The sequence below is a fragment of the Schistocerca americana genome, chromosome X (genome assembly GCF_021461395.2).
Source record: "Schistocerca americana isolate TAMUIC-IGC-003095 chromosome X, iqSchAmer2.1, whole genome shotgun sequence".
Lineage (NCBI taxonomy): Eukaryota > Metazoa > Arthropoda > Insecta > Orthoptera > Acrididae > Schistocerca > Schistocerca americana.
The window spans coordinates 425,073,591-425,098,714 of NC_060130.1; the positions used below are offsets into that span (position 1 = coordinate 425,073,591).

General features: G+C 38.5%; 1 protein-coding gene across 2 annotated transcripts in view; it reads right to left on the minus strand.

Annotated features, from left to right (window-relative positions):
- Nucleotides 1-25,124, minus strand: part of LOC124554741 (isocitrate dehydrogenase [NAD] subunit gamma, mitochondrial) — a 117,391-nt gene that overhangs the window by 66,055 nt on the left and 26,212 nt on the right. For both annotated transcript variants that reach the window (XM_047128388.1, XM_047128389.1), the window contains exon 5: nucleotides 18,651-18,841. In XM_047128388.1, coding sequence (XP_046984344.1) covers nucleotides 18,651-18,841 — 191 coding nt within the window. The remainder of the gene's footprint in view (nucleotides 1-18,650; nucleotides 18,842-25,124) is intronic.

The window sequence follows — 25,124 nt, forward strand, 5'->3', positions numbered from 1 at the left end:
ACACAGGGATTTTATAAAATTTTAGTTCAGTTATTAAAGATGATTTTTTTTCAATTGTAATGAAAATTCACAACATTTTTTGCAATTTTTTATTTATATATTCAAAAATATACAGTTTTTTGGAAAAAAGGCTGTGTTAAATTATGCAGAAGGTACTGTGTAACATTTACTGAAAGTTTGAAACAAATATGTTTGGAAGATCCTTAGAAAACATGTAATTAGTATGAGAAAATAAAAGTTTTGGGAATCGAGTGACAAAGATTGGATTAACTTTTTAGTGCATTCCAGGTCCATAGGATGGATTATCTTCATCCTCTGCAAACTCCTCCTCCAGCTTCCTCTTGTTCCTCCTCCCGTTTACTCTTGCTTGTATTTCTACACTCTTTACAGCCCTGTCCGCAGCCCGAAGGCGTTCCTTGTCTAAAGCAAGCATCGCTCGTACCATGTTAGAACCTATCTTCATTCCCATATTTCTAAATACCTTGCACCTTACAATGTTGCCATCATTGAAAGTCGCAACAGCATCATACACACCAAAGTGAAGTGTTTCTATTCCAACAAATACAGTCTTGGGGATTCTCGACCATATAACACTATTTACACTTTCATTGGGGTTTTGAGTTTTTCCGTGAATACACTTTTTCAACAGTTCAGGTGCTGCTAAGTCTCTGAAAATAGGTTTTATCACCTCCACTATTGCATGAGGCAGACTATGCTTATGAGTGTACACTTCACCAGTTAGCAATCCTTTGTTATATTTACACCAACTGTCTTCTTCTTTGGGACACAAGCTATGTTGGGGATTTTCATCGGTTGAAGAAGTATGAAAAAAAAGAGCCCAAACAGCCATCTTCATTTCGTCAACACTTTGTGTATTTTGCCTAATAGCCATTCCATAATAGTTATGTATTTTGTCAATTACACTGTCAGTTAACCTTCCCTTCCCATACATTACAAATGTAATGTATTGCGAATACATAGAAAGAAGGATCCTTTATTGTATGATTATATGATAGCGGAACAAACACCGGTAGCAGTTACTTCTGTAAAATATCTGGGAGTATGCGTACGGAACGATTTGAAGTGGAATGATCATATAAAATTAATTGTTGGTAAGGCGGGTACCAGGTTGAGATTCATTGGGAGAGTGCTTAGAAAATGTAGTCCATCAACAAAGGAGGTGGCTTACAAAACACTCGTTCGACCTATACTTGAGTATTGCTCATCAGTGTGGGATCCGTACCAGGTCGGGTTGACGGAGGAGATAGAAAAGATCCAAAGAAGAGCGGCGCGTTTCGTCACCGGGTTATTTGGTAACCGTGATAGCGTTACGGAGATGTTTAATGAACTCAAGTGGCAGACTCTGCAAGAGAGGCGCTCTGCATCGCGGTGTAGCTTGCTGTCCAGGTTTCGAGAGGGTGCGTTTCTGGATGAGGTATCGAATATATTGCTTCCCCCTACTTATACCTCCCGAGGAGATCACGAATGTAAAATTAGAGAGATTAGAGCGCGCACGGAGGCTTTCAGACAGTCGTTCTTCCCGCGAACCATACGCGACTGGAACAGGAAAGGGAGGTAATGACAGTGGCACGTAAAGTGCCCTCCGCCACACACCGTTGGGTGGCTTGCGGAGTATCAATGTAGATGTAGATGTAGAACCCTTTACCATCACCGAGTTTTTGTTTTTTGTACGAAGCTTTCAGTCGCCGAAGTCTTGTTCCCATTCGCTTCTGTACGTGTCCAATACACTCAAATTTCTGCACTACAACATCACCACCATTGGGCTTCAGTCCTTGAACATGTTTGAAACTTTTAGAATCACCGTCACCAAGGTAATTAACATATCGCACTTTATCACACGCCTCAGAACGCTGGAATATACTGGCAACACCAGCCACTTCCATTCCTCCACTACTGCCACTATAGTTAGCTTTGCAATTATTTTCATGTGTACCTTTATATTTTTGTGGACATCTACAATACTTTGATATTACTGCTACATCTAAAACTTTCCCTGTATACATACTGGTGGCAGATACTACACCATGAAGAGATGTGTGTCCCCGTTTATGCCAGGTACCATCGAATGCTGCAGTCAAATCTCTGTTACCATTATTTTCCATTACTGCCTCTTCCACAGCGTTCTTCATAGATTCTATACAGACATCTTCTACTTTAGACCCTATTAATTTATTATACGTTGTAAACTTGGTTGGGGGATTTGGAAGATTCATGATGCCACAGAAAATTGCACCTGCAGTAGCACCCTTACCAACTGAACGCAAGGAATAAACAAATCTAATGTTGTGTTCATAGATTTTGCTACCATTTTCTTCAGTTGCAGTTACTGCAACACTGTTCCAATAGGTGGTCATGTATGAACACTTATCACATTTCAGTTGTATTTCACTAGCAAGTCCTACGTGCTTTGTTATGGAGAGTTCCAGACCAACTTCACTACAATGAATACATCTTACACAGTTTGAAAAAATTCCTTTGAGAACCGACATATCAAATATTTCATTCACATCCGATTCGCCCATAAAACATTCATACTTTTCACTCATTGAACCAAGCTTCTTCTGTGAAGTATTTTCTTTCCCACTTTGACTGCTATGGGCAGGTGTACTTGAGAGGTTAGGTTCACTCACTTGGTTATCGTCTTTATTGTTTACAGTAATAACACATACCTTTGGCTTTCCAACATTTCTCCTTTTCTTAAAAGCCTTCAGAGGATTTCTAATAACTTTACTTTTACTCATTATTATACTTCAACAAAACAGAGACTCAAGAAACAGAATTAATTACGAATATTTTCGAGATAACGACAGAGTAAATAAACATGAAACAATCGACAATCACACCAGCGATATATATTGACCCATCACAGGTTAGCCACAACACATACTTTATCTCACATCACTAAAATGTACCTGATGAACACGGACGTTAATAATAACACCATTTGACAGCAGTTTAACAGCGCCACAGTGGGTCACGCCCATGTAGAACACATTTAAAAAAAAATTTAAAAATAGTTGTACTCTTTGGAATTGAATAAATTATATATCTATTAAAAGGCAATAGTCTGCAGATTTAGAAAACGCAAAAAAGTAAAAATTGAACTTTTCATGATTTTGAGCCTTTCCGGAGCCCCTTAAAGATGAAACATTATGTGGTATAAATGAGAAGTGACAATAATAATATGACATTAGGATGCAAAGGTGAATCAGGGATAAAGGAATGTAGCAGATACAATCACTATACCTAGTACATCGGGTGAGCACAAATGACTTGAAATTTTATATTTTAAAATTTTGAGTGTTATAGTTCTCTGTTCTAAAGATGAGAGGATAATACTGTAACCATAACAGTTATGCTATACTGGTACTGTGTAATTAAGGCAATACTTTCTGTACTGAACTTTTTGACAGAGTAAGTAGGTGTAAAGAAAGTAGATAAGGATCACTAAAATGCGGAACTTGTGACAATTCCCAAGATGAAGATACTTTTAATGACAATAAGTACTGTGCACACAAAGACATCATGATGCAATCAGGATTATAGATACCCAAAATGAGGAATCTGAATGCACAAATGAGGCATGACATAGACTTTGAAACATTGGCATGTACAGACCATTCACAGGGTTATGGAAGAAAGGAAGAGCTACTCCCAACAATACGAGTTATGTGGGTTCCAAGGTGCTCAAGAGAATTTCAGTAGCTGGATGATGACCAAGCCCTGTTCACTAAAGTCAACAGATAGGCTGTTATGACACGATTAATATCCATTTTCACTTTAATACCATAGAACAGTAAGGGTTGAAAAACAAGTCCAATAGCTGGGAAAAATTCCAGTTAGAAGTTATGTATGCTTTTGGTAACAACTTGCAGAAAGTCTGCTTATCAGAATAACAAATGAAGCTAAGTCATGTTACTCCGGAGGTACACAGTCATATGTACATAGAATGCTGGCATGGTGTCATGAGGTGAACCAAATTATGTTGGAAACCGACAACTTGCACCTAATTAAACAAATCGGAAAACTGTGCATCTGAGGCGAGAAGATTTTATCAAGCGAAACTAACTCATCAAGGCAACATATTGAAAATAGTAGGTCAAAATAAATTATGAGTTCCTACTGTTGTTATCTATGGAAGTCATGAGCAACCACTACAAGCTTTCATTCACAATATGATGGGTAAGGAGGGATGAGAGGTAGGAGTTACTGTGAGCCATGAATGTCAATCCTCATAGCATGAGGTAGGTGCACGTCTACAAAAATAGGTTCATCATCAACCTTTGACACCATTTTTTGCCATCAGATATTGGAGAACTAAATCCGTAACTTTAGATACCACAACCATCAAACAGCAAACAAGCCAGCCAATAATTTGCACACAATCACCACCATTGCCAATTTGGACAACCAAAAGAGAAACGTGTGTCAGGAGCACAAGGACTCTAAGCCAATATGCCTCCAAAATGGACATGTTGTGAATTTCCTCTGCTCTTGGCAAGAAGGGTGAACAGAATGATGAATATTACTCTCAAAGATTTCATCCACACCACAATTATTCCATACCAAATGACTGCAAACAAATACAGCTGACACACACCGACCAAGGTCACTCCTAAACACGCTGTAGCCATTTCCCTCATCAAACAGAGGTTCCAGCTACCCACCTGGCTGCCACCAAAATCATAAAAACTAAGCTCAACATTTATACACAGAGATGGGGTTCCCACAAATAAGACAAATCAGCAAGTAACACTGAATCAATACTGGGGATCCACTTATCAGTCACCACTCTTTGTGGAGACACTAAGTGTCTGGTAATTTGGAAGAAGGGGATAAGACGCTGTGAGATGACATTCATTTGTCAGAAGCCTTGTTCCTTTCCTGTGGTTGTTATGGACACTGAAGAGAGCACATGGTGTTTCTGCATTGAGTAGTGATGCCTGAACAAAAAGACTGAATGCTAGCTGATTGAGATGGACATGTCGGAGCAGGAAATGAGTTCCTTCGTAATACCTGATAACTTCTATGATTTACATAAAAAGAAAATTCACTCACAAAAAGTGAGAGACAACTGTCTGCAGCGCTTGCCTTCTGGAGGCAAAACATTTAATACATACACATATAGATGGACACAACACTAGTCTGGCTTTCAGAACTATTAGTTCCTTCCTTGACAGCATACTTGGGGGTGATTAAAAAGGAAGGGCATGTCACTCAAACTTGATGATGAGACGGACCCACCTGTTGCAAGGATGAGGGGAGACAAAGGTGAAAAAGGAGGCATCAGAGCAAGGAGGAGATCAAAGTAGTACATTATTAGTGCAGCACCAGTTACAGTTCTGAGATGATGACAGAGTAAGAACTAAAGAAATATTAAGAGTTAGAGCAGTGAGTAAAGCCATTTGGGACTAGAAGCAATATGGGGGGAGGGGGGGGGGGGGGGACCACCCTCGTAGAGAAAGAGGGGAGGAACAATGAGTACCACAAAAGTAAAAGCAATACACAAATTAAGTGAGACATAACACATAAACACTGATGAGAAAAAACATTATGAAGGAACAGTTTACTAGCATGTTGGTTCACCCTTTAACACAATATATTAGTGACTCAATGTGACATGGATTCAACAAGTCCTTAGTTGGTTTCTGGAGGTACATGGCACCAGATTTAATGCACAAGTCACATATTTCTGGTTAATTAGGGACCAGTGATTTGGGGTTGTGAAGCTGGTGCCGGATAGTTCCCAAATATATTCCATCAAGTGAATTTGGTGGCCAAGACATTAACACGACATGGTCCTCAAACCACTGTACTCTGATTTCGGCTTTGTGACACTGACAGTTGTCCTGTTACAAGGTGCTGTCAGGGAATCCATCAGGCAAGAAATGATGCAGGTGGTCCAAAAAAAGTGTTCACAAAGTCTACAGCTCTCATGGTGCCTTCAATTACTCTCACAGGTCCTGCGGAAACCCAGGTGAATATCCCCTATACTGCAATGCTCCCCCACAACAGCTTGTGTCCATAGCGAGTTGCATGTTTTAAGCAGCCATTTACCTGGATGTTTGCATCTCTGGACCCTACCATTGACTTGATGTAACAAGACATGTAATTCATCTAACCAGGCAATATTTTTCCACTGCCCCACAATCCAATCTTTATGATCCCATTCTCACTGTAATCAGAACTGATGATGCTGATGGCTCAACATGGAAACATGTAGGGCTCATTTGGTGCAGAGCCCCATGTTCAACAACATACACTGAACAGTGTGCTCTGAGAAGCTTGTGCCTGCACCAGCACTGTACTCTGTTGTTAGATATGTCACAAACTGTGGCTCATCCTGCTTTACATAGAGGGCAAGCCTCCGAGTACATGTTCTGTGATAAGGTGTGGATGTCCAACACTTTGTTGCCTACTTGTGGTTTCACCGCCCTTCAACCATTTTTCATATATTCTCAAAACTGTAGCATGCAAACAGCCAAACAGCTTTGCCATTTCTGAGAGGCATATGGTAACTCTTATTTAGGAACCTTTAAAACCAAATCTCATACTGTGAGCAACTATACCTCTCCCTCCCCAAACATCCCTTATTACTGGATTTATATGCGGACAAGAAAAAAATTCCTGGATTTCCCTATTAGAAATACACTTTTTTTTCCAAGTGAAAATACACCATACCCCTTGTGAAAGTAAATTTTTTCCATGTTAAGTGACAATATACTTTCCCTTGGAGCTGTAAAAGTCATCAATTCTTTGAATAGTGAAGGTTTTATATACTGGCATAAAACCTCCCAGCACTTTATGAAACTAAACCCAGAAAAAAAATTTGGAAAGATCCTTAATGCACAGCAACAGTTACACTGCATATTTTTGCATTATGAAAGTATAAACAAGAATTCCACCAGGAATTCCACCAATTACAGCACGGTACCTTCCAAAGCACTGAAATCTAAATTGCGATGCATTTATGAGGGCCGTTTGAAAAGTCCATGCAAAGTCCAAGAGATGGCACCACCGGCGCGTATCGAAGTCATGTTTAGTTAGTAGCATCTTTGGAAAGAACACACACCAAGTTTCAGCAATATTGATCTTTTCTTTGTGTCTGGCATTCATGTGAATCAAGGAAGTCGAGTGATTGTCAAAAAATGAATGAAAAAGAATTTCATGTGGTGATTAAACATTACTTTATGAAAGGCAAAACACCTCAGGAGACTAAAGAGAAGCTTGATAAACATTACGGTGACTCTGCACCTTCGATTAGAACAGTTTATAAATGGTTTCAAAATCTTCGGAGTGGCTATACTGGCACAAGTGGTGCTGAACGTTCTGGATGCCCTGTGGAGGTTACAACTCCAGAAATCATTGATAAAATCCATGATAAGGTGATGGATGACAGAAGAATTAAGGTGTGTGAGATTGCTAATACTGTGGGCATCTCGAATGAATGGATACATAATATTTTGCATAAACATTTGGACATGAGAAAGCTATCCGCAAGATGGGTTCCACGATTGCTCACACTTGCCCAAAAACGGAATCGTGTGAAGTGTTGCAAGGATGGTTTGCAGCTGTTCAGGAAGAGTCCGCAGGACTAAGTGTCATTTCGTCACTGTAGATGAAACATGGATACATTACTACACCCCTGAGACCAAACAACAATCTAAACAATGGGTTACCAAGGGAGAATCTGCATCAAAAAAGGCAAAGACCATTCCTTTGGCTGGAAAGGTTATGGCGACTGTCTTTTGGGATTCGCAAGGGATAATCCTCCTCGACTATCTGGAAAAGGGTAAAACTATTACAGGTGCATATTATTCATCGTTATTGGTTGGACCGTAAAAAAGTCATTTTCCATCACAACAATGCACCAGCACACGCCTCAGCAGTTGTGGTCGCAAAATTAATAGAAATAGGATTCCAACTCATTTCACATCCCCCCTATTCTCCAGACTTGGCTCCCATGGACTACTATTTGTTCCCCAATTTGAAGAAATGGCTGGCGGGGCAAAGATTTTATTCAAACGAGGAGGTGACTGCAGCAACTAATAGCTATTTTCCAGACTTGGACAATTCCTATTATTCGGAAGGGATGAACAAATCAGAACAGCGTTGGATGAAGTGTATAAGTATAAAAGGAGACTATGTCAAAAAATAAAAAAGGTTTACCCCAAACACATAAGTAGTTTTTATTTTTGCATGGACTTTTCAAATGCTCCTCGTATGTCAGCCATCATAGACCATGTCACTTGACCTCACCAGCTAATGACAGCAGATATTCAGAACATAGGACAAGTGATGTAGTCGGCCAATAGCAATATCACTGTTAAGTAGTGCAAACACTCAGATATGTGAAGTTAATGGTTTCAATTAATATACATGAAGCATAGCTACAAGCTAAGCTTTCACATACAATATTGGCCATCAAAATTTTTTTTGCTTTTTTTTCTGAGTGTGTGATTAGGCAGGGTCCCAAGAACGCAGCTTAAATTGGAGCAGCTGAATATTTCTGACAAGCACGATTATGAATTTCACTACTGTGCACTAAACATTTTGTGTGTTACCTGGCTGAATACATGTTCCACCAAGCACTCCAACTTTTCCATAGAAAAGCCAATTATGTTTGCAGTTGCTCAAGAACTCACTTTGCACTTAGTTATACTCTTTGCCATCATTATTGCATAATTTGTGATCCATGAGAGAACTAATATAAATACGAAAAATTAGTCTTGAAACCTTGTCTTTCTTGGTGTGTGTGCTACCCTTTAATTTATATCAAACACAAATGTGCCAGTACAATATTAAATAAAGGCATAAATGGCTGGTCTTCTGGGACTGAAATTTTTCGTAGGGGCTGGTCCACAGAGTTAATTCTTGAATGAGAATCTAATATTCTGCAATTTAAGAAATTCATTGGACATTCTCACTTGTAACACAACTCATCTTAGGTAAAAGGAAATTTACATTGAAAGTAACACTTCTCAAACCACCAATCACAATATTTTCCCACGATCTGTTACAAATGTAAACAGTTGTGATCTCACACTCATCGAGAAAAGGCCCCACAGTGTTTTGTTGTTATAAATGGCGGATTTTCTTTGCAACTGAAGTTTTATTTTGGTGTTATTCTCTTATTTATGTTTTACTATTGCAATATTGTACTGCGGCAGTGAGCTAAAGTAAAGTTCTTTGTTAGAGTTATCTGTTCCTACCAGTCAAAATTACAAAAATTTAAGTGAAAACTAAAATAAGGAAAAATTTCCAGAAGTCAAAAAATTCCCAGGCGTTCTCCAGATTTCTTGTGGATGAAACAATTCTCAGGTATTTTCTGGATTTCCCAGTTGGCCTGGGGTGTATACACTCTGTATTAGAATTTAAGTTCACTCTCAAGTGACAAAAGCTGTGAAATTTTTACAGTCTTGGTATTTTCTAGTATCATTCACAACATAGCAGAAAATGCTGTCTAATAACATACATAACCACATCATCAATGGGATATCTGTTTGTGTACCTTGCTTTGCCTTCTTTAGGGCAGTTACTTTAATCCCAAATTCATAATCAAGGACCTTTTAAACATGAGCTTATCTATGTTCTCTGCATGCTAACATAGTCCTGCAACGCAAATCAATGATTGCGACTACCTTCATATACAACATTACAACCCACTTAACATTCACAAAGCACTGATGGGAGTGGGTATCTCTAAACAGTATATTTATGGTGAGGCCATGATGGCCCAGTGATGCACAAGCATGCTCAAAGTGCCATCATATCAAGATCATTTGACCAGATCAAGAACCATGATGCTGAAAAATCATCTAAAACAGCATGTCACTATTTTCCTAGGAGTGAAAGCAATACTGCAGCCTAAATACTGTAAAGTATGATGAAGTGTTTACAGTTTCTTGTTGGTGATGCACAAGTGGCAGGTTAGATTCAGACTCGCCAGTATTGGTCACAAAATATTTGAGATTTTTAACAGATTCTAGAAACTTTTTGTTAAAAAAAATATTGGAATGTTTAACGAAAATTCTGTTTCGTATCAGCAGCAGTGCTGAGGAGGCAGTTCAGCTCTGTCTGTGCTCTGCTTTGTACTTATACACTATGTGATCATAAGTATCCGGACACCCCCAAAAACATACTTTTTCATATTAGGTGCATTGCACTGCCACCTAATGCCAGGTACTCCATATCAGCGATCTTAGTAGTCATTAGACATGATGAGAGAGGAGAATGGGGTGCTCCGTGGAACTCGCAGACTTCGAATGTGGTCAGATGATTGGGTGTCACTTGTGTCATACGACTGTACACGAGATTTTCACACTCTTAAACATCACTAGGTCCACTGTTTCCAATGTGATAGTGAAGTGGAAACATGAAGGGACGCGTACAGGACAAAAGCGTACAGGCTGACCTCATGACTGTTGACTGACAGACCACCGACAGTTGAAGAGGGTCGTAATGTGTAATAGGCAGACATCTATCCAGACCATCATACAGGAATTATAAACTGCATCAGGATTCACTGCAAGCACTATGGCAGTTAGGCAGGAGGTGAGAAAACTTGGATTTCATGGATGAGCGGCTGCTCATAAGCCACACATCATGCCAGTACATTGCAAATGATGCCTTGCTTGGTGTGAGGAGCATAAACACTGGACGACTGAATAGTGGAAAAACATTCTGTGACGTGACGCATCACGTTACGCAATGTGGCTACCCAATGGCAAGGTGTGGATATGGGGATTGCCCGGTGATCGTCACCTGCCAAGATGTGTAGTGCCAACAGTAAAATTCGGAGGCGGTGGTGTTGTTATGGTGTGGTCGTATTTTTAATGGAGGGGGGCTTCTACCCCATGTTGTTTTGTGTGGCACTATCACAGCACAGGCATACACTGATGTTTTATGCACCTTCTTGCTTCCCACTATTGAAGAGCAATTCGGGGATGGCAATTGCATCTTTCAACACGATCAAGCACCTGTTCATAATGCACGGCCTGTGCCGGAGTGATAACATGACAATAACATCCCTGTAATGGACTGGTCTGCACAGAGTCCTAACCTGAATCCTACAGAACACCTTTGGCATGTTTTGGAATGCCAACTTCGTGCCACGCCTCACCAACCGACATCGATACCTCTCCTCAGTGCAGCACTCTGTGAAGAATGGACTGCCATGCCCCAAGAAACCCTGCAGCACCTGACTGACCGTATCCATGTGAGAGTGGAAGCTGATATAAAGTCTACAGGTGGCCAACACCATATTGAATTCCAGCATTACCAATGGAGGGCGCCACAAACTTGTAAGTCATTTTCAGCCAGGTGTCTGGATACTTTTGATCACATAGTGTACAATGAACCTGCTTTCAGTATTTGGGTTTGCTCATACTCAGTATCAGTCCTGTTGGCCAAGTTACAATATCAATTAAAAAACATTCATATTCAGTAGATGTAATGAGGTCACAAATCGAAACACACACATCTTTTTAAGTATTCTATAAAATTAGTGGAATGTACCACTATTCATATCTGCAGTAGGATACTACATGTGTATCCTGGATAACGTTACATGAGTCAGCACAACTGGCATTAGACCATCACTGAGATCTCCTCACACTTACATCACATATCACAGCATGATTCGAACCAACGAATCTTCAATGGACCACGTGACTAGGAAGCTCAGAGTCTCGCTATAAGTTTATCACTTTAATATGGAGGGAATATGACAACTGAATGTCAAACCTTACAAAACATTTTAAGTGATAACGATATCAGTTCTAGCTTTATCCCTGTTAGGTTTCTTGTTAGCATTAAATTTTTAATTGACGAAACTCAACTGGACTGACAATGTAGTGTTGTTCATATGTACTTTATGGTCATCAGATGATGGGATAATCTCAAAACATGCCGTGACAAGAAACAAAAAGAAATTAGCAAAAAAACTCTGAATATTTTTGCGCAAACTAACAGTATTTTTTTAAATTTATTTCATAATTACTGTGATACTGACTGTATTCATCTTTGAGGATTTTCAATCCAATTTAGATACCAACCTGGTCGTCATACAGGAAACACATGTTTAATCAGCAGAAAACTCTCTCTCAAGGGGCACAATATCTGAGATCAAATACTGAAAATGCATCTCTCACAGCCACTTCCACCGACAATTTTCATGAAGCATTTGTGAAGATTGGTGAAATCGCTGTCATTAATGCCTACAAATCTGCTGCTTGCAACCAGCTAAAAAATGTGTTGAACACTCGTCCCCATGCTACAGTCTATCTCAGAGAGTTCAACAGTCACCACCATTGCTGGAAGTACAAAGAAAAAGATGAAAATGGTGATACTTTGATTGACTGGACTGAGGAGCATTCAACACACCTTGTGTTTGACACATTCTGATCAGCAGCCTAGCAGCAGGAGTATAGTCCTGACATCTTATCGGTACCCCAGTAATACGATCTTTTCTGCGAGCTAGATGGAATTTCAAAAGAGGTGACTGGGAGGCTTCCTCCACTACCTTTAACAAGTGCACGAGATTAATGTCATGAAATAAGAACTATCGGAGGTTTGCTGAGGCAGTTATCAGTAAAGTTAAAGACGACACTATGGAAGCAATACATCCACGGTTGCACTGTTGAGTGCGAGGACTTGTATAAGGAATTCCCGAAAAGTGGAGACATGACATAGTAGATGAATTACTTCACAATATTGATACTGTGACACACAAAAAGTGGGCAGAGATGTTTAAGGCTTGGATTTTAGAAAGTCAAGTAAAAAAATTTGGTCCTCACTAAGGAAGCTATGGGGAATGTGTATGCGACTTTGTGTCACCAAATCAAGTCACTAACCTCATTGTGTCAACCTCAAGAGCTCAAGACTGAAAGCATACAATCACAGTTAAAAAAGAGCTAAAGACCATTAATGCAGCCTGCAACACATAAACCACATACCAGGTCCCCTTCAGCATGGAAGAAATCACAGCAGCTCTTTAAGAAATCTGGAAAGTTGTGGTAAGTTCCTATGGGACCAAACTCCTGAGGTCATCGGTCCCTAGGCTTACACACTACTTAATCTAACTTACACTAAGGACAAACACACACACACACACACACACACACACACACACACACACACACACACACACACACACACACACACACACACACACCTGCGGGAGGACTCGAACCTCCGATGGGGGAGCCATGCGAACCACAGCAAGGTGCCTCAGACCGCGCGGCTACCTTGCGCAGCAGCTCTTCAAGAAGTGAAACGGAAAAGCCCTTTGTTTCGATGGCATCCATACCTAATTCCTCATATATTTTAGTAACTATACAGAAAAGTCGCTTGCCAGATTTTTCACTGATGTCTTGCACACAAGCAATGCTCTCCACCAACTCAAGAGAGCCAAGATCACCACCATCTTAAAACCAGGAAAAATAAATGATTCCTCACTATAGACCAACTGCACCGCTCAACATGATTAACAAACTTTTGGAAAGATTAAATATCTCTAGGCTGATCCTGTTATAGAGGAATTGGGAAATGCTCTTGCCACTGAAGATTGTAACCCAGTGCACAAAGACTGAAGTCTCTACATTCCACCTCGACAAATAATTAGCCAACAGAGAACTCCGTATTTGCTTTGAGACCAAACTACTATCCCACAATCAACATCCAAAATATTTAGGTGTCAGCCTGTCTAGATCACTGAGCTTCATGAATCAACTATCAAACACAGCTGCCAACCTCTGAACACTCAAATCTTGCATGTGCTGGCACTTCACGGGGATTTTCAGACAGTACACTATTGACTTCAGCTTTAGGTCTTGTCCGTCTGGTAGCACAATACTGTTAACGGGTTTGACTCAACAGTTCTCACACTAGTCGCATCACTGTCCAACTACAACTGTGTGCTTTATAATAGGCACAACAGAGGCAACCACAATCTACTGGCAACCCACACTAAACAATATAGCTCCTTCCCATCTGAGATGCGAGAAACCACTTATCAGAGAACGCAAGAAAGGTTGAGCTACCCTCTTCTACAGTAGTGGAAATCTATAAAGGCAGGGTTCCTATGAAAGTAATTTACAATGTCTGAAGTAACATTTAATGAATTTATTATGAACGTAGTAGATACATATAAGACATATGAAATCATTATGGAATTACACAGTTTCTTTCATAACACAAGTAACAAAATAAGGTGTTCGCATTTCTTGGATGGAAATCTGTATAAAGGCACTCACTGACCTGTTGTACTATTGCATTGTTATTACTTTTTTTGACTTCTGTTCTTTCTAATTATCTCTAAAACACTCTTCAGCATTGATTTTGTTAGTTTGTAGTTCTTGAAGTGAAATTGTTGCTCACTCTTCTCTTATCATTGTTTTCAGCTAAAATGTGGCCTCAAATTGCCTTCCATTGTAACAAACACAACGTAGATGTATTCCCCAAGGTTCTCCATGAGGTTCACATCTGGGCATGAATGCAGGTCAAAGCAATTTATTGATATCTTTATCTCCAATCTACTTTTTGGTTGTAGTACAAACATCCACAGACGCATTATCTTGTTGAATTTTCTTTCATCCACTGAGTCCTCATACACTCTAATCACTTCTGTCTCCAGCATCTTAGTGCACATGTTAGAGTTCACTATTTACTTTTAGCGCAGAATGCTGCCAAAACCGTAACTCTTTCGCCATCAAAATTTCTGCTCATTCTTACCCGCTACTCTGTTCTTGGACCACGCCAATAATATTGAAATCCACCCACCCATCTAAATTAAACTACTTCTTATCACTGAATATCACTTTCTCTCATTCTGAAGTCCATGACATATGTTTTTCAGGAAACTCCTATCTAGTCTATTTATGTTTGGGTGTTAGAGCAAATTTCTGCAGTTGTTTCTTGAATGCTAAATATTTGTCAAGTGACCAAATTTGTCGTACATGTTTTGCAGTTACAGATCACTGTAAATCAGCAAGTTGAGAAGAATAACAGTCTGAGGCCCTTGCTATGCCCAAAAGTAACTGTTTCTATGCATCAAATAATTTTCTACTTTGCCCATATATCCCGTTCTGTCCGTATCGTGTATCCAATCTAACAAAATTATCAATCACCATACTTGAATAGTTCCACTTCTTGGTGATTGACAGAGTTCCAATTCATTGTGTGCACTGATTTTTACTTTTTCCATCACATGACAACTGTTTTCCGTGTGGCATTGTCACAATCATGGTTTATGTACACAACACACCCTGGTATACTACTGACATCAAACGCAATACCATCTGACTGCATTTGTTGGTATACTGGCTCTCATACTATTGCATATACACTGTGCACAAGTACTCCAACTGACAATGTTAATTTTCCTACAAATACCCATGCCTTTATACTGATTTCTACTACTATACAAATCCGTCATGACATCCCCCCAACAGTGAGAGAACCACACTGCACTCTAGAGATCCACCCCTAAAGAGTACAAGAATTAGATGAATAGATGAACATGCATTCAGGCTAAGTGATTGCTGGATAGAGCAGTGGGCCAAAGAGGCACTTCCTGCTGTCCTCAGCACACTTTGGAGTCAACCAGCCTCAAAAAATCTTGGCCACTCTAAATAGTGTATGACCAAATTGTCATTCATCTGGCTGTATTTGTGTTTCCGTATATAGTGAACAGTGAAACCCTACTTATACACTTTTCAAAAAAGTAGTGTAAAATACAGGAAAATGTAAAATGTGGGAAATAACATATCAAGCTGTAAAAGTTATGTATATGATACCCCTTTGCATTTTCACACTTAATGTGCAGTATATGTACATAATATGCATCAAAATAATTGTCAGAGACTTTTTTACTAACTACTAAAGGTTTATTATCTAATAAAAATCGTTGATGTAACTGAAGCTGATAAACTGTGTAGGAACTAGAAATGTTTGACTCAATTTCACACATCATAACCAACGTTTCTGAAAAGCATGCAGCCGTCATTCATTATTTAAACAATGAAACACTGCACAAGTTACATATTTTTTCATGCGTATCATGTTACATTTCAAGAATTTTTTTTCATTGTCAAGTGTTAATATTTACAAAAGTATTTTGTGTGGTGTTTGTGTATGTGTTGTTCTGCATCTCTGTAGTCATCTTTTTGAAGTTATCAGGTACTGTCCCTCCTCAGTTATGTAGAAGACCACACAAACCCAAACTATCATTCACGTTGTTTGTTTGTGTAATATCACAAAAAATACGTATGTAAATACTGTACTTGGCAATGAGAATAAATTCTCAAAATACATTATGGTCAGCATGAAAAAATATGTAATTGGCACTGTTTAAACCAAAAACATTTGAGCAATGCAAATTGAGTGAAGGTGTCAATTAGCACTACAAGCAGCCAAATGACAAATCACGCTGAATACTGTTCGACACAGGTGTCACAACAATCACGAAACTGCACATGCACACCAGAGACAGTTTGGAAATGGTTGTGATTGGTCACATCTTTATTGAAACGAACCTAATTACTCCCATCAGGTGCCATGCCGAGTAGAGCTTGGCATTGGCAGGAGATAGGGAACAGACTGCTCCTACTTTCACATGTTTACCGGTTCAAGTCCGCTAAGCAGAGCACCTTGGTGTCAAAAAACTTAACCACATAATGTTTGTAAACACCACCTGATGGCCATCATCATGCCAGCATCATTTTACATCAATTTTTTTCTCCACAAACATTTTTTCATAAAGCGTAAATCACAGGAAGATTATAAATACGTTGATGCAAAGTCAGATGTGAATTAACATTGTGGACGAGGAAAATTTGATGCAAGTGATAAAAAACATTGTAAACGGTGAGAAACCATTAATGCTGGGAATATAAAATTGGGGTTATACCGTATTTTGTGAATGTATATATTTTATGCACTTGTCTAGTTTCTTTCTTTATACATGACTTGTACATCTTACATGGATTCTTCTTAATGTCTACAATAGAGACTACTTATATATTATTAATTCATGTGATGTATGTACTACACCATAAGCTAAATAATAAATCAGTGCTCATCATAATATAAAAATTTATTTGCACGCATAATATAATAGAATTCTTGAAGAAAAAGGATTGCATCAGAAAATCATTCAGCAGAGATTAACAAATACAACATCCAAAGTGAAATTTATGGGAAAACTTTCAAAACCATTCAAGATAAAAACTGGGGTTAGACAAGCTGATGTTTTTCAATTTAGTTCTATATAGAGTCATGGAAGAATGGGAAAAGAAACTTGAAGAAAATTGCTGGAAACAAATTTCACTATGAAAAAAACCACAACCCTACAAATCACCTTCTCAGCCTTTGCGGATGATCTCACAATACTGGCAGATTCTTGTGAGATGGCTATAAAACAGATAGAAACTCTAAAAGAATGCGCAGAGAAAGTTGGCCTGCAAATATCATTTGAAAAGACGGTGTTTACAACAGAAAATTAGGAATTTTCAAATTACAAACCAACATGGAGAAATTAACAGAGTATCACACTTTACATATCTAGGAGAAATTATCTCTGAAAAATATGCACAACAAGAAAGAATACAAAAAGCTCATTAAGGTTTAGGATTAGTGCAAAACCTCTATGATAAAAAAAGCTTATCTTTAAATGCCAAAATCAGACATTAAAAAACAGTAATTAAACTATCAATGTTATATGCCAGTAAAAGCTTGGTACTAAACAGGAAAACTGATACAGAAAATCTAAAGAATGAAAAAAGAAAAATAATTAGGAAAATTTTGGGACCAAGATTGACTGAGAATATATATAGACTACAGAAAATGTCCAAAATTGAAGAATATTCCAACACAGAGACAGACATGAGGAAAACACGCCTCAAATTCTATGGCCACATAATGAGGCTTCCTGAACACAGACTAACAAAAAGAATAGTACAGTACATAGTTCCCTTACTAATGGAGGAGAATGGATCCAAAATGTTAAAAAAGACTTGGAATTACCAAAATCAGCAAAGAAGAAATAGACATAAGAAACAATTTTAGAATAAAAGTACAAAAATGGGAGGTTAAACCAGAGCCAAAAGCCTGAAGAACCGGAACAAAATGGAGCGAAGAAAGAGCTAAATTCTCGCAAACAATGAAAAACTAGTGGCAAATCAGAAGAACAAGAAGAACAGAAAATGAACCATCTTTACTTAGCGTCTTCCACTCTGGGAGCTTTGCGACTAATAATAATAATAATAATAATAATAATAATAATAATAATAGAATAAACAGCATACTTTGAGGGCAAGTGCAAAAACATAATAATAGTTGCAAGATTTGGCAGTTCTGAGGCAGTAGTTAGTAATGTTACAAACACTGTTCTATTCATTAACAGAAATCAGAAAAATTGTGCTATGAAAGTGTAATTTTTTTCTTGTCAACTATAGGCAAGAAAGAACTTATATTTATTCAGCAAACATCATTAAAAATTTCTGGAAAGAAAAGGAGACCAAATAAGTAGGATATAAACAAAGAATGAAGTGTGAAGCATGAATTCACTTTCAACCACACTAAGTAAAAGTACACAAGTAAAAAAAAAAAAAAAAAAAACATGTTCTCACCTCATGCTCCAACATGGCATACTCTCCTTCTGTGTTTTGCCTTACAATTAGGATATCAACTCCCTTCTGTCTTGTGGGAATACCAGGATAAGATTTGCAGTGGAGTACGTTCACATACAGATCCAATTCATTTCGCAAAGCCACATTTCGTGATATTACAGCTCGATTCATACTGCCAGTTTCAATGTTACCTGCACATTTAGAGAAATTGTTCTTACCACTAAAATTTGTATCTAAAATGACAATATAAAATATTTAATTTGAAAAATAAATTGCCACTTGTGACGTTACTAACTGGGCAGAGCTACTGACTGGGCAAAAGTTACTGACAGGGCAAGGCTACTGACTAATAAAATGCTGAGAAAAGAAATTGACAAAACAAAGGAAAACGGGAGAAGCAAAGCATGCAGGTCAAGTTATGAGTATTTTTACAATTCAATATATTCAGAAATCATTTCATAGGCGTGTGTAGAAATGATACTATGAGTATAAAATATAAAGTTAAATATCACATAACAAACAGCTAGCTGTAGCAGAGGCTACTTGTTTACAATAGCATTTCCATCACATATTACATTTTCTTTACTTAATGCACTTTTAAATAAATGAGCAAAGATCTATTTGACAACTCGTATGTACATATCACACTCTCTTCATATTTCCACTATTTACTATATGAATCATCCATTGCTGATTAAAAAATTCAGTACTGCTTTTTTCGTGATTGTACCCATACTATGATTTAGCTCAAAATTATTTCCTACTATACCTCTGCCTAGTATGCACACCATAAACAGATTCTTGGTCATATATTATGGAATAAAAATTAATGTTTAGACACTTTAAAACTAACAACAGCACTATTAAAGTCAATATGCTAAACTGTTTTCAAAACTTTTCTTCATAATAAAAATTATTAATTTTTATTTGCGACACCACTCCACGACATTGAATAAAAACACTTTTACAAGGCATATTGCCAATGAACTCCTATATTTAAAAGTCAATATGATTTCATTTCGACTCCAATAGAATATTTATTTAATTCTACAGAAAACACCTGGTTACGGATAGGCGCAGACACATTTACATAGAAAATGGTCATTTATTACATTACATATAAAAATGTGGTAAGCAAGGACACAAACACACAATAAAAGTGTCCATGAACATCTAAAAAAGGACTGCAAATAATATACTGACATACTAGGAAAGCAAAGAAACTAGGGCCTCAGGTGAAAGAAGCGAATCAGAACCTTGTCAAGTGTGTGATTAATAAAGATGATACAGGAAAGCAAAAATCCATCCAGCAAGAAAACAAGAACAAGATGTGTGTTCTTGTAATACAAGGAAGCAGGATTGAGTCAGAATAGAGAAATAATTGAAAAAGAGGAAATAGTGCAAGAAGTGAAGGCAGTAGTGTAATAGTGTGCCATAGACGGCTGAAACAATCAGATAAATAAATAACTAGTCAAAGAGGAGATATGAAACAGAATAATAACATCAGTAAGAGTGATTTTATTTCCTTAAGAGAGGAGTATAATTTTTTACCATTTATGTGGTTAAAAAAAGTTTTCTGCCATCAGCGAATATCAGTGGGCACAGCGAATGAAAGAATGAGCATTATAGAAGTAAACAAGGAACCTTACCATGAAATGAAAAAAAAAAAAAAAAAAATCCAAACTAAAGGCAGGCAGTCTGAAAATCCACATTGGTGAAATCAAAATATCCTGATGGGTAACACAATCCGGTATAGCTTCACCTTGTGTATTCTAACAACATAGGCTCCCCCATAGCATGTTGTCCATAATGGTTGAAAAAATGTATTTGACCTCTTAGAGACAAAAAATAATCTTGAGCAAATAGGGAGCATCATAATAAATACAGGTATTAGTGACCACGAGGTCATCATAGTGAGACCGAGTACTGTAACATCCAAATCCACCAAAATAAATCTATTTAAAAAATCAGATAAAAATTCTACTTGATTGCCCTCCTAAGAGATAGTCTTCACACCTTCCAATCTAATTTTGTAAGCATGTACCACATGTAGTTTGAATAATAATAATAATTATAATAACCAGTAGTGATGGCAACTGAAAGAGATATACCAAATACATAAACAAGAGATGGTATTGATCCTCCAGGCTATACAAGAGAGGTCAGAACATTGTTGTGGAAGCAACAGAAAAAGCATGCTAAATTTAAAAGAACAAAAAATCTCCAAAATTGGTGAAGTTTCACTGAAGTTCAAAACTCAGCGCAGACTTTAATGTAAGATGCCCTTAATAGTTTCCATGTTGAAACTCTGTCTCAAAACCTGGCATAAAATTGAAAGAGGTTCTCTTCATATAAAAAGTACATCAAGTACACCAGCAGCAAGAAACAATCAGTACCTTCCCTGCATGATAGCAATGGTAACCACTAAAGCAGAGGTACTGAACATGGTTCTATAAAATTCCTTCACGAAAGAAGACCTAGTAATTTCCCAAATTCAAATCAAGAACAACTGCCAACATGAATACCTTACAAGTAGATATCCTCTGTGTAGCAAAGCAGCTTAAATCACTAAATAAAGGCAAGGCCTCTGATCCAGCTAGGTTCCTTTCAGAATATGCTGATAAAATAGCCCCATATTTAGTAGTTGTATAGAACTGCTCACTTAATAAAATAACTGTACCTACAGACTGTAAAGTTGCCAAGGTCACAAAAATATTCTAAAAAGGAAATACATACAAGCCACTGAATTACAGCAGGATTTTGGAACACATACTGTGTTCGATCATCATGAATTACCTCTAACATAAATTATTGACAAATAGCCAATATGGATTCAGAAAATATTGTTCTTGTTAAACACAATTAGCTCTTTATTCACATGAAGTAATGAGTGCCACTGATAGGGAATCTCAAACTGATTCCATATTTTTAGATTTGTCGAAGGATTTTGACCCTGTTCCTCACAAGCAACTTCAGGCACGTCCTGATCTCCACATATTTTCTGTTTAATGGAGAATACTATGAACAAATGGAAGGAGTCACAATGGGCAGCCCACTCTCACCTGTGTTCGTGAATTTGTACATGGAGAACTTTGAGGAGGAAGCCCCTGGCATTATCCAAATGGAAACTCACTTTTTTTCTGTTATGTGGATGACACATTTGTCACCTGGTCCCATGGAAGGAAAAACTCCTTGACTTCCTTACACATCTGAAATCCATACATCCCAACATCAGATTCACTATGGAGACTGAAGCAGAAAGAAGATTATCATTCCTGGGCGTCATGGTCAATAAAAGAGCTGATGGCACTCTGGGTCATGGTGCGTACCAGAAGAAAACACACAATGACCTGTATTTGCATGCAGACAGCTGCCACCACCCTTCAGAGAGGAATGGGGACCTAAAAATAGTAGTACATAGTGCGTACACCATTTCAGATACACAGAGTCTGCTCCAGGAGCTGAAACACCTCAAAACAGTATTCCAAAAAAACTATACCCTAAATGGCACGTTAGGCGTGCTCTCCGCCCCACCTCAACAGTGCAATCTGTGAAAGAAATCGTGGACAAAATGGCAGGCACTGCCTTCATACCCTACATTGGTGCACTATTGGGAAAAATCAGATGCATACTGAAGAAACATCAAATAAAAATTGTTCTTTGCCCACCCAATAAAACATAGCATTATTGGGAAATGTCAAAGATGAAGAAGGCCGGTGATTACCAGATTCCATGTCAATGTGGGAAGACATACACTGGACAGACAGTGTGCACCGTCTACAATCACTGCCGAGAACACCAGAGGCACTTTTGACTGATGTATCCCAACAAGGGAGTATTCAGAGAACACTGTTTGTCCGAGAATCATGCGATGGCATACAAACATACAAGGATATTGGTAGAGACTTCCAAGTACTGGGACAGCATCGTTAGAGGGGTCATAGACATTCACACCAGGGCCAATCTTATTAACTGAGACTGCAACCATAATCTTAACAAGGTTTGGGAACCAGCACTGAGTTTAGTTAAGACGACTCTCAGTAGGAAAGACAATCGGGCAATCAGGGTGCATAGAGAACTTGCATCAACACTATCCCAGACACCGATGCTAGCATCTGCGTGGGCACCGGCATGTGGCCAGGGGTGCAAACCACAGAGGGAGCAGCTCGCAGGGGGTTCACTTCGTCAGCACATCTGATGATGGCAACACGTACAATCACCAAAATATTGTGCCTTTTGGACACTTATGAACTGGTAGTACATTTGCGGATTGTTCGACCGACCTCTAATCAAATTGCATGCCAACAGAGTATTGACTCAGTTGTGTAATTGGATTCACGATTTCCTGTCAGAAAGGTTCCAGTTTGTAGCAACTGATGGAAAGTCATTGAGTAAAATAGGATATCTAGCATTCCCCAGGGAAGTTTTATATGTTCTCTGCTCTTCCTGATTTATATAAACAATCTAGGACACAATCTGAGCAGCCCTCTTAGATTGTTTGCAGATGATGCTGTCATTTACCACCTTGTAAAGCAACCAAGTGATCAAAATCAATTGCAAAATGATTTAGCCAAGATATCTGTATGGTGTGAAAAGTAGAAATTCATTCTAATTAATGAGAAGTGTGGCGTTACCCACATGCGTACTAAAAGGAGTGTGCTAAATTTCAGTTACATGACAAATCACACTAATCTAATTCCTGTGAATTCAACCAAATACTTGGGGATTACTGATATGGATAACTCAAATTGGAATCATCACAGCGATAATGTTGTGGGGAAGGGAAACCAAAGCCCGAGTTTTATTGGCAGTTAGAAGAAGTAAAACATCTACTACAGAAATTACCAACACAGCACTTGTCAATTCTCTGCTGGAGTGGTTCTGTGGGATCCATATCAAATAGGACTGACAGATGACACCAAAGTAGTTCAAAGAAAGGCAACTCTCTTGTGTTATAGCACAACAGGAGAGAGACTAAAACAGATACGGTATATGAATTGGGGTTGCTATCATTAAAACAAATATCTTTTCATAAAATTTCAATTACTAACTCTCTTCTCCAAATTTGAAAATATTTTTCTGGCACCCACCTTAACAGGGAGAGATGATCTTTGTAAAAAAAGAAAAAAATCAGAGCGCAACCTTTTCGAGAGTGGAACAGTAGAAAAATAGCTTGAAGATGGTTGGATGAACCCTCTATCAGGCACTTAACTATCAACTGCAGAGCAGCCAATGTAGGAGGTCATCATGTTGCTGTACAACTCTGCTCCACTCTTTGACAGTGGCCCTCCTGAAAGTATCCAGTGTATGAGGTGGTTTACTGTGACGTCACACTGCAAGTTTTGACCTGTTCCAAGAGTGCTCAGCTGGGTTCATGTCAGCAGATACTGCTGGCCATTCGATTTAGTTGATTTATGCCTCCTGGAGGTAGGTGTTCACTAGGTAGACGTGATGTGATCATGCACTATTGCCTTGAATGATGACTGCATCATTAAAACATTGTCTGTAGGGCCGGACAGTAGGTCGGAGAACTCAGTCCCGATACTGCACAGACCTCTACATAACCTCAACAGTGATGAGAGGTGTCTGATATCTGTACATGAAACTGGTTCAAAATATTAATGAGGCATCCCTATGTTGAACCCACAGAACCATGTGCCTGAGACCACAAATTACCTGGTCACTCCACACTCATCAACAACAACCATCAGGTATCAGACATATTCTGCACTTGTTGGTGAAGAGAGAATATGATGTGCCATTCATCTACATCAACAGTAAATTTGCTGTCCACAAATCAGCAGAGATTTAGAAAGCATTAATCATGTGAAACTCAGCTTGCCCTTTTCTCGTGCATGTCCAGAGGACTATGGACAAAAGGTAAGAGGCAGAGTCCAGAAAGTATTTGACACGGTGCCCCAATGTAGGCTGTTAACATTAGTCCAAGCATACGGGATTGGTTCTCACAGATATGAGAGTGGTTTGAAGACTTCTTACATATACATTGTCCTAAGCAGTGAGTGTTCACAGAGACAAGGGTATCATCAAGAGTGCCCCAGGGAAGTGTAGTAGGACCGTTAAGTGTTCTCTATCTACATAAACAATCTGACTTGTAGGGTGAGCAACGATCTGTGACCGCTGACGATTCTTTAAGTGTATGGGAAACTGTTAACACTGAGTGACTGTAGGATGATACAGGACGACTCACAGATTTACCGTTGGGAGTGATGAATGGCAGCTTGTTCAAAATGTAGAAATATGCAAGCTAATGGACATGAATAGGGAAAACAATCCTGTATTATTCAAGCTTAGTATTAGTTGTGTGCACTTGATACAGCCATGTCAACTGAATATTTAGATGTAATGTTGCAAAGCGATGTCAAATGGAGTGAGCACATAAGTTCAGTAGTAGGAAGGCAAATGATCGACTTCAGTTTGCTGGGAGAATTCTACGAAAGTTTAGTTCATCTATAA